Source organism: Salvelinus sp. IW2-2015, unplaced genomic scaffold (assembly GCF_002910315.2).
Source record: "Salvelinus sp. IW2-2015 unplaced genomic scaffold, ASM291031v2 Un_scaffold1756, whole genome shotgun sequence".
Taxonomy (NCBI): domain Eukaryota; kingdom Metazoa; phylum Chordata; class Actinopteri; order Salmoniformes; family Salmonidae; genus Salvelinus; species Salvelinus sp. IW2-2015.
This window is the reverse complement of record NW_019943137.1, coordinates 79,968-91,454: the sequence shown is the minus strand read 5'-3', so window position 1 is coordinate 91,454 and position 11,487 is coordinate 79,968. Positions and strand designations below refer to the sequence as shown.

Here is an 11,487-nt window from a genome sequence, read left to right as displayed (position 1 = left end):
TCTAACAGTATCTTAAACCTCCTCCTCCTCCTCCTCACCTCAACCCAACACCCTTTCCTCCAAACGTTATCATTAAATATCCTCTCCTCCTCACCTCCACCCAAACCTTTTCTCATATTACAAACACGATATCTTAAATAATCCTCCTCCTCACCCCACCCAAACCCCTCTCTCTCTCATCTAACAGATATTAAAATCCTCCTTCCTCCTCACTCACACTCCACCCAAAACCTTTCTCTCCAAACAGTAATCTTTAATCCTCCTCCTCTCACCTCCACCCAAACCCCTTTCTCTCCAAACAGTATCTTAAATAATCCCTCTCCCACCTCACACCCTCTAAACCAACTTCCTCTCTCTCTCATCCACCACCTCTAAGTTCTTAAACCTCCTCCTGCCTCCTCATCTAGCTCCACCAAAGCCTTCTCTCTCTAAACAGTAATCTTAAATAATCCTCCTCCTCCTCCTCACCTGCCACCAAACCCTTCTCTCCCAACAGTATCTTAAAGTATCCTCCCTCCTCCTCCACCTCACCCAAACCCTCTCTCTTCTAAACAGTATCTTAAAATCCTCCTCCTCCTCACCTCGCCCAAACCCTTTACTCTCCAACAGTATCTTAATATATCCTCTCCTCCTCAACCTCCACCCACCCAAACCCTCTTCTCTCAACCACGTAGATCTTAAATCAATCCTCCTCCTCCTCACGCTCCACCCAAAACCCCTTCTCTCTTCAAAAGTATCTTAAGATAATCCTCCTGCCTCTCACCCTCCACACCAAACCTTCTCTCCAAAACAGTATCTTATAATCTCCCTCCTTCCTCACTCACCCAAACCCTCTCTCTTCTAACAGTATCTTAAATAGTCCTCCTCCTCACCTCCACCGAAACCCTTTCTTCTCCAAACAGTCATCTTAATTAATCCTCCTCATCCTCACCTCCCACCCAAACCCTTTCTCTCTTCTACAGTTATCCTTAAATGCCTCACCCTCCCACCCCCCCCCCCATCCCCACAAAATATATATATTATGTCTCTTAATCCAACCAGCACTTTCACTTCATCAATCAATGCAATGTATATTATTAGAGCCCTTTTACATCAGCTGATGTCACCAAAGTGCTGTACAGAAACCAGGCCGAAACCCAAACAGCAAGCAATGCAGATTAGAAGCACGTGGGCTAGGAAAAACTCCTAGAAAGCAGAAACGTAGAAGAAACCTAGAGAGGAACCAGTCTATGAGGGGTGGCCAATCTCTTCTGGCTGTTGCGGCGTAGGTTCAATATACGGAACCATGGGCCAAGATTTTCAAATGTTCATTAGATGACCAGCATGGTCAAATAATAATAATCACTTGGTTGTAGAGGTGAAACAGGTCAGGCACCGTCCACTTGACCCCCCCCCCCCCCCCCCACCCCAACCTGAACCGACCCCCTTCTCTAGCTCTGACCTCTACTGGACAGCTATGTTATTGAGGTAAAATGTTATCCTACGCCTGTTATATGTGGTTGTCCCACCTACATATCACCTTAGTTATCTGAAGATAGAAGCACTAACGTCAGCGTCTGCTAAATGACTAACAATGTGAAAAATTGAAATGTATTTCTTTCCTTTTAGTCTAGGTTATATTGAGAACATGATATGTATTAGTCCCGTTAGAAAACTTTGGTTTCAGTAGACTTACATTGAATGTAGACCTTCCTACCGTGACACTCATGCTGGTATAATGCCATGCCCCATGTAGGCCCATGTTTTCCAAATGCAATACCCACCTTGTTTCAGGGGAGCCCCACCAGGCTTCCTCCGGGGGAAGCCAGGAGATAAGGTACTCATCGTTACAAAAACACACACCCTCCTATTTCTACTAGTCTTACTTTGTTTTAACCTGGTTAATTTGTTTGAGGGCATTCTCCGAGTAGATTGTACACACCGTTACACACAAATTAGAAAGTAACCCGCCAATATCCATACATGTAAGCCTCTTATCACGATCGATTTGATACAGTAATTGAATTATATCAGTTTATACATTTTATGCTTCCTATTCACCTCTTTCCACTCAACCATAAACACACTATGAACGGAAACGTGTAGAGATTTAGACTTTAGAAATGTATGACATTCAGTGTTGCTTTCCATGTGATACCGTATATAGTGCACCACTTTTTGACTATACCTAATGGGCCCTGGGAAGAGGTTGCCATATGGGATACAGTCATAATTCACACTTCTGTATCAGTAACCTTTCCTCACTTGCACATCAAACTAAAAGACGAGCCAGTTAGCGTTTTCTAGCATGGTCGGGTGTGTGCTGTGTGTGGTGTCGTGTTGTGTGTGGGTGGTGGTGTGCTGTGTGTTGTCGTGGTGTGTTGTGTGTGTTGTGTGTGTTGTGTGTGTTGTGTGTGTCGTGTTGTGTGTCTGTGTGTGGGTTTTTTTGGGTGGTGTGGGGGTTGTTGTTGGGCTGTTCGCGTGTGTGTGTCGTGTGTGATGTCGTGCCATGTGTCTGAAATGCAGGATTTGTGGTTTGTCCTGTCTGACCTCTTGTGCTGATTGTCACTCATCTTGGTGAGGCTTTGAACAATCCTCTCCTCATTCACCCTCATCTCCACTTTCGCAATGTCAGACCGGCCCCCTTCCATCTCTCCCCACCTGTTCTCCACATGAACAGGACCTCCACCCCTCCTTCCATCTCTCCCCACCTTTCTCAATGTAACAGGAACTCCACCCCGTGCCTCCATTCTCCCTCACCTTTTCTCCAATGATAACAGGACCTCCACCCCTCCTATCCATCTCTACCTACCCAATTTCTCCCAATGAAACAGGACCTCACGCCCTCACTTCCATCTCTCCCCACCTTTCTCCAAATGTACAGGGACCTCCACCCCTCCTTCCATCTCTCCCCACCTTTCTCACCAATGTCGTAAAGGACCTCATCCACCCCATTCCTTCCATCTCTCCCCACCTTTCCCAATGTAAACGGACCTCCACCCTCCTTCCATCATCTCTCCCCACCTTTCTCCAATTAAAGAGGGAACCTCCATCCCTCCTTCCATCTACCCCCCTTTCCTCCAATGAAACAGGACCTCCACCCCTCCTTCCATCTCTCCCCACCTTTCCCCAATGTAACAGGACCTCCACCCCTCCTTCCATCTCTCCCCCCACTTTCTCAATGTAACAGGACCTCCACCCCTCCTTCCATCTCTCCCCACCTTCTCCAATGTAACGAGGACCTCCACCCCTCCTTCCATCTCTCCCCACCTTTCTCCAATGAAACAGGAACTTCACCCTCCTTCCAATCTCCTCCTAACCTCCCCCTCATCCCCCTCTCTCTCTAGTTTTCCACTGACCACCTTACCTAAAAATTTTCACCAGTATCAGTGGAGGCTGGTGGTGGAGAATATTAGGAGGATGCCTGGAATTCTTTCTTCATCCTCCTTTATCCCTCTCTCTCGCTGGTCCTTTCTCTCTCTTTCTCTCTCCACATTCGCTCTTTCTAGTCTTTACCCCCCCCCCCCTCCCCCCCCCCCTGCCTCTCAACATTTATTTTACATTCTATCTCAATACATATATTTGTGTCAACATTTTTTGATTTTCCAACCTCCTCATCTCTGGTCTGAATTGGGTGATAACGACTGACTGACAAGTTGTTCTCCTCTGAATCACCAGGGCATACGGGTCCCACCCGGACCCGAGCGGCCCGGCGACGAGCCCTCTAGTAGCTCATCTATTACCAACTATCTACACAAGGAGATAAGGTACACGACAGGAGCAGGAGGGGTGAAGAAGGGGGGGGAGGGGGGGGGGGGAGACTAGTACAGGGGGGGGGGTCCAAAACACAGAAAACACTGCAGGAGGTGAGCGGTTAATTTCACTGGTGATGTGAGTCAATGGCTGGGACTGATGTTGACTTGCCTCCATCTGGTCAGACTGATGTCCTCCTGCTTGTGGTGATGCTAATAACGCACAAGCTGTACTGTCAGCTGTTGGATGAATAGTAATGAAATGATAAGTGATACAGGTATTTGGTGGATACCATATGAATGATAGTGATAGAGGTATTTGGATGACCTAATGAATGATAGTGATACAAGGTATTTGTGCATGGAGCATTAATGAATGATTAGTGGATACAGGTATTTGTGGATGACATAATTGAATGGTAGTGATAAGGTATTGTGGATGACATAATGAATGATAGTGATCCAGTATTTGTGGATGACAATAATGAATGATAGTGATACAGGTATTTGTGGATGACATAATGAATGGTTTAGTGAATACAGGTATTTGCTGGATGACATAATGAATGGTAGTGATTACAGGTATTGTGGATGACATAATGATGGTAGGATACAGGTCATTTGTGGAATGACATAATGAATGGTAGTGATCCACGGTATTTGTTGGATGACATAATGAATGAATAGTGGATACAGGTATTTGTGGATGACCATAAATGATGATAGTGATACAGGTTTTGTGGATGACATAAGAATGATAGTTGAATCAGGTATTTGTTGGATGACATTGAATGATAGTGATACAGGTATTGTGGATGACATAATAATGAATAGTGATACAGGTATTTGTGGATGACATAATGAATGATATTGATACAGGTATTTTGTGGATGACATAAATGACATGATAGTGAACAGGTATTTTGTGGATGACATAATGGAAGGTAGTGATACAGGTATTTGTGGATGCATAATGAATGATAGTTGATACAGGTATTCTTGTGGATGACAATAATGAATGATAGTGATACAGGTATTTTGTGGATGACATAAAATGAATGGTAGTGATATCAGGTATTTGTGATACATATTAATGAATGGTAAGTGATACAGGTATTGTGGAGACATAATGAATGGTAGTGATACAGGTATTGTGGATGACATAATGATGGTTAGTGATACAGGTATATTGTGGATGACATAATGAATGATAGTGATATCAGGTATTTGTGGCATGACATAATGAATGATAGTGATAACAGGTATTTGGTGGATGACATAATGAAATTATAGTGAATCAGGTATTTGTGGATGAAACATAATGAATGATTCGTGATACAGTATTTGTGGATGACATAATAATGATAGTGATTACAGGTATTTGTGGATGAACATAATGAATGATAGTGATAAGGTATTTGTGGATGACATAAATGAATGGTAGTGATACAGGTATTTGTGGATGACATAATGAATGATAGTGATACACGGTATTTGTGGATGACATAATGAATGATAGTGATACAGTATTTGTGCGATGGCTTTTCTTACTTGTGTGAGTGACTGGCCTCTCCATATCCCCACACCCCTCCCTCCCCTCACCCGCCAATCTCCACCCTTGCCCGAACCCCGACCCCTACGCTACCACCCTCCTAGGTCACATACAGTCCGTACCTCCAAACTACCCCCCCCCCTCTAAATCAGCCCTCACCCCCGTCCTTCCAACTCACCCGAAAAACAACAACTGCAACGCCGTACGCCGCCACCCAACCCCCCCTCCTCCTTCCTCTCCAAACCACCTCCCTCCTCCTCTCCAACCACGGCCCTCCCTCTCCCTCCACACCCTCCTCCTCCTCTCCAACCACCTCCCTCCTGCGCCTCTCCAACCACCTCTCCCTCACCACCCCCTCCTCCCCTCCAACCACCCCTCCCCTCCCTCCTCTCCCAACCACCCATCCCTCCTCCCCTCCAACCACCCTACCTCCTCCCCTCCAACCACCCTCCCTCTCCTCCCCTCCAATACCACCCCTCCCTCCCATCCTCTCCAACCACCCCTCCCTCCTCCCTCCAAACGCACCCATCCCTCCCTCCCCTCCAACCCACCCCTTGCCTCCTCCCCTCGCAACCACCCCTCCCCCTCCCTCCAACCACCCCTCCCTCCCCCCTTTCCCCCCCTTTCCACCCGCCCCCTCCTCTCCCCTCCAAACCCCTCCCCTCCTCGCCTCGTCCAAACCCCTCCTCTCTCATCACCCCCATGTGTTGCCATGTCAAAAACTCTCTCTTCTTGTTACGTTACACAGGGCGATGTGGCCCCGCAGGGAGACCCCAGGCAGGCCCTTGGTCAATGGAGTGGGTGGAGTTTGTGGGCTTTCTAAAGGAGACAAAGGGACCTGAGGTTTTGTGATGAGAGAAACACAAGTTCAAAAAGCTCCCAGGCTCCAGAAAGGAAGGGCCTGGGTAGCTGACCCGCTCCTAACCCAGTACTGAGGGCTCCATCCTGCGTGGAGTCAAGCTGTGGTGGGGGGTGGAAGGGTGGTTGTGATACTATACCTGAACGTCGCCCCCACTTCACCTATAGCTGGCTCCTTTGGCTCGCTGCTGGCTCCTGGAGCCCCTCTCTCCCTGGCCCATCCCTCCCTCTATCGCCCTCCCCATCTCAACCAGTGTCCCATCCCCTCCCTCTACACCCCTCCCTCCCCAGTTCCCATCCTCTCCCATATCCCCCCCCTCCCCCCAAGTGTCCCATGCTCTCCCTCTATCCCCCCCCCCCCCCCGTGTCCCAAATCCCCTCCTCTACCTCCCTCCCCAGTGTCCCATCCTCTCCCTTATCCCCCCTCCCCTCCCCGTGTTCCCCAATCCTCTCCCCTATCCCCTCCCATCGCCCTCCCCAGTGTCCCCCTCCCCTCCCTCTCCCCTTCCCTCCCCAGTTGTCCCCTCCCTCGCCCCAGTGTCCCCTTCCCCTCCCCCAGTGTCCCAACTATAATTGTTGTCATCCACAATGAAAGCCTTTTTCCTCCTTTTGCCTAGAATACTTTGATGTGTTTATTTTGGTTTTCGCTGAAAGATGCCCGTCTTGATTCTTCCTCCCCGTGAGGACAGCCCGGGAGTTACTTCCCTTTGGTTAACTCCTTTTAATATATTTCTCTCCTCTCGCTCTCTTCTCCTCTCTTCTCTCTCTCTCGCCTCTCTTTCCCTCTCTCCCCTCTTCTCTCTTCTCTCCCTTCTCCACTCTCCCTCTCTCCGTCCTCTCTCTCTCTTCTCTCTCCCTCTCGTCTTCTCTCCCCTCTTCTTCTCTCTTCTCTCTCCCCTCTCTCCCTCTCTCTCTCCCCTCTCTCTCTCTTCTCTCTCCCTCTCTCCCTCTCTCTCTCCCCTCTCTCTCTCTCTTCTCTCCCCCTCTCCCCCTACTCTCTCCCCTCTCTCTCTATCTTCTCTCCCCTCTCTCCCCTCTCTCCCCTCTCTCTCTCTCTTCTCTTTCTCTCCCTCTCTCTCCTCTCTTCCTCTCTCCCCTCTCTCCCCTTCTCCCTCTCTCTCTCCCCTCTCTCTCTCCTTCTCTCCCCCCTCTCTCCTCTCTCTCCCCTCTCTCCCTCTCTCTCTCCCCTCCTCTCTCTCCTTCTCTCCCTCTCTCCCTCCTCTCTCTCTCTTCTCTCCCCCTCTCTCCAAGGGGAAGGTGTGGTCACAAAGGAGTACGTAGGACCATCTGGTAGACCCGGCCCACCTGTAAGTGTGTCGTCTTGTCTGTTGGGGACAATAAATATTTCATAGAATTGAATATCTCTTTGCGGTTGAGCAAAAAGAGCCCTTATAGGCCAAAGCCTATGGCCCTGCTGGTCAAAGAGTGCAACTACTAGTGCAATAGGTTGTCCATTTAGGAAATGCAGTTGTATGTTTATAATGTTTCGACTCATACGTCTGTTGTCAGGGTCCTTTTGGCCTAAATCACTGGCGAGAAGGGAAGGAATGGAATTCTGGGTATCCAGGGGGACGGGTAAGCTCCTCCCCTCCTTCTATGTCAGATTATCTGCTACCACCTCAGAAGTCCCCATTATCTTCCTTCCTCCCAAAGTGTGCACTTTTTTCCCTTCCTTCACTGATTTGAAAGAAAATGAATTGGTATAAGAAATCCTGGTTGGAAACCCCTCACCCCAGGCCAAACTGTTTATTATTGTTACATCACCCAGAGGGATTTATGCTGTTTGGATTCTGGACTCTAAATATTCTCTGGCGGCCATCTTTTTCTTATTCTCTCTTGGCAGGTCCTCCTGGTTTTTAATGGACCTCCCGGATCTCCAGAAGACCGGTAAGCACCCACACACACACACACACACACACAACACACACACCACACACAACACACCACACTACACACACACACACACACACACAACCACACACACACACACACACACACATCCACACAACACACACACACACCTAAACTAAATAAATGATTGATTTATAAATGGATGATCAGATGAATGAACCAATACTGATGCATCACTCTCACCCACCAGACGGGATTCACAGCAGTCCAGGGTTCCCCGGGCAACCAGGCTACGGTGGACCTAAGGTAAGCCAAGTGAATGCAATGAACTGTGTACAGTACTTGTTAACACATGAATGTCAGTGTAATGTTGCCTTGAACAGGCAGCCCAAGAGCTGATCTGATTGGTCCCAAAGACAAATAAGTAATATAAGATAACGAATTGGGGCAGCCCTAGTACCAGTCTTGTTCTGAGAGGGTTTAGGGTTGAAGTTACTAGGCACCAGTCCTGCCAGCCGGGGGTGCTAAAGTGAACATATTCGTTTTTTTCTACGTGTCTGTCTTTCAGGGTGCCCAGGGGAACAGGGGCCTCCGGACCCCCCAATCTACGCAGACACACAAGGGGCTGTTCAAGGTAACACACACACACACAGACACACACACACACACACATGTTATGTACTGTTCATGAAATAATGATTGTTATTAATGATACCGCACAATCCCCCTCTGATTGGTTGCAGGAGCACCAGGTGACAACGGTATCGACGGCTTCCCCGGCCAACCAGGTGATGTGTTTATTTTGGTTTTCCTGAAAGATGCCGTCTTGATTCTTCCTCCAGTGAGGACAGCCCGGGAGTTCCACTTCCTTTGGTTAACTCCTTTTATATATTTTCTCTCCTCTCGCTCTCTCTCTCTCTCTTCTCTCTCTCTCGCCTCTCTCCCCTCTCTCCCCTCTTCTCTCTCTCTCCCCTCTCTCCCCTCTCTCCCCTCTCTCCCGTCTCTCTCTCTCTTCTCTCCCCTCTCTCTTCTCTCTCCCCTCTCTCTCTCTCTTTTCTCTCCCCTCTCTCCCTTCTCTCTCTCCCCTCTCTCTCTCTTCTCTCTCCCCTCTCTCCCCTCTCTCTCTCCCCTCTCTCTCTCTCTTCTCTCCCCTCTCTCCCCCCTCTCTCTCCCCTCTCCTTCCCTTCTCCCCTCTCTCTCCCCTCTCTCTCTCTCCTCTCTCTCCCCTCTCCCCCCCCTCTCTCTCCTCCCTCTCCCCTCTCTCTCCCCTCTCCCCCCTCTCTCTCTCCCCTCTCTCCCCTCTCTCTCTCTCTTCTCTCCCCTCTCTCCCCCCTCTCTCTCCCCTCTCTCTCTCTCCTCTCCCCCCTCCCTCCCCTCTCTCTCTCCCCTCTCTCTCTCTCCTCTCTCCCCTCTCTCCCCCCTCTCTCCCCCCTCTCTCTCTCCCCTCTCTCCCCTCTCTCCCCTCTCTCCCCTCTCTCTCTCTCTTCTCTCCCCTCTCTCTCTCTCTTCTCTCTCCCCTCTCTCCCCTCTCTCCCCTCTCTCTCTCCCCTCTCTCTCTCTCTTCTCTCCCCTCTCTCTCTCTCTTCTCTCTCTCCTCTCTCCCCTCTCTCTCTCTTCTCTCTCCCCTCTCTCCCCTCTCTCTCTCCCCTCTCTCTCTCTCTTCTCTCCCCTCTCTCCCCTCTCTCTCTCTCTTCTCTCCCCTCTCTCTCAGGGGGAAGGGGGTTACAAAGGAGTACGTGGACCATCTGGTAGACCCGGCCCACCTGTAAGTGTGTCTGTCTTGTCTGTTGGGGACAATAAAGATTTATAGAATTGAATATCTCTTTGCGGCTGAGCAAAAGAGCCTTATAGGCCAAAGCCTTATGGGCCCTGCTGGTCAAATGTAGTGCACTACTAGTGAATAGGTTGTCATTTAGGATGCAGTTGTATGTTATAAATGTTCGACTCATACGTCTGTTGTCAGGGTCCTTTTGGCTATCCTGGCGAGAAGGGAGAGAATGGAATTCTGGGGTATCCAGGGGGACGGGTAAGCTCCTCCCCTCCTTCTATGTCAGATTATCTGCTACCACCTCAGAGTCCCCATTATCTGTCCTTCCTCCCAAAGTGTGCACTTTTTTCCCTTCCCTTCACTGATTTGAAAGAAAATGATTGGTATAAGAAATCTGGTGGAAACCCCCTCTATCCCAGGCCAAACTGTTTATTATTGTTACACACCCAGAGGGATGTTATGCTGTTTGGGATTCTGGACTCTAAACTATTCTCTGGCGGCCATCTTTTTTCTTATTCTCTCTTGGCAGGGTCCTCCTGGTTTTAATGGACCTCCCGGATCTCCAGGAAGACCCGTAAGGGACACACACACAACACACACCACACACACACACACACACACACACACACACACACACACACACACACACACACACACACACACACACACACACACACCTAAACTAAATAATGAATTGATTTATAAATGGATGATCAGATGAATGAACCAATGTACTGATGCATCTCTCACCCACACAGGGATTCACAGGCAGTCCAGGGTTCCCCGGGCAACCAGGCTACGGTGGACCTAAGGTAAGCCAAGTGAATGCATGACTGTGTACAGTACTTGTTACAAACTGAATGTCAGGTAATGTTGCCTTGAACAGGCAGCCCAAGAGCTGATCTGATTGGTCAAAAGACAAATTAGTAGATAAAGATACGAATTGGGCAGCCCTAGTACGCAGTCTTGTTCTGAGAGGGTTTAGGGTTGAGTTACTAGGCACCAGTCTGCCAGCAGGGGGTGCTAAAGTGAACATATTTCGTTTTTCTCTGTCTGTCTTTCAGGGTGACCAGGGGGAACAGGGGCCTCCCGGACCCCCCATCTACGCAGACACACAAGGGTTGGCTGTTCAAGGTAACACACACACACACAGACACACACACACACACACATKTTATGTACTGTATCATGAAAATAATGAATTGTATTAATGATACCCACAATCCCCTCTGATTGGTTGCAGGAGCACCAGGTGACAACGGTATCGACGGCTTCCCCGGCCAACCAGGTGACGCTGGCACTCCAGGGTTTCCAGGACAACCAGGACGACCAGGCGACTCCTTCGGCGATGGTAACACCGAGACACATACACTATCTAGATGCATGCACACACACACATGCAAACACACGTACAGGCACGCAGACACACACACACACACACACACACATGCTTACAGGTAGATACACACATGCATACATGCACGCACACATAGCAGACACACAAACACCTCTGATTTCCACAAGACACAAAACTAATACCTGCAAGATAAGTCAAACCTTCTTCTGTTCCATTTTGTACCCCGCCCCCTTTTCTCTTCTGTTGTCTTTTCTTCCATCCCTACTCCTCTCCTGTCATCTCCTCTCTCCTCTCCTCTCTCCCCTCCTCTCTCCTCTCCTCTCTTCTCCTCTCTCCTCCTCTCTCCTCCTCTCTCCTCCTCTCCTCTCTC

General features: G+C 49.1%; 1 protein-coding gene across 1 annotated transcript in view; it reads left to right on the top strand.

The window, feature by feature from the left end:
• Window positions 1-1,750: 1,750 nt before the first annotated feature.
• Window positions 1,751-11,487, top strand: part of LOC112071880 (collagen alpha-6(IV) chain-like) — a 52,742-nt gene continuing 43,005 nt past the window's right edge. Inside the window, 12 exon segments of the mRNA XM_070439551.1 lie at window positions 1,751-1,816; window positions 3,658-3,746; window positions 7,985-8,028; window positions 8,243-8,298; window positions 8,561-8,626; window positions 8,736-8,780; window positions 9,689-9,757; window positions 9,956-10,018; window positions 10,290-10,334; window positions 10,519-10,572; window positions 10,825-10,894; window positions 11,004-11,111. Of these exon segments, the coding sequence (XP_070295652.1) occupies window positions 1,751-1,816; window positions 3,658-3,746; window positions 7,985-8,028; window positions 8,243-8,298; window positions 8,561-8,626; window positions 8,736-8,780; window positions 9,689-9,757; window positions 9,956-10,018; window positions 10,290-10,334; window positions 10,519-10,572; window positions 10,825-10,894; window positions 11,004-11,111 (775 nt within the window).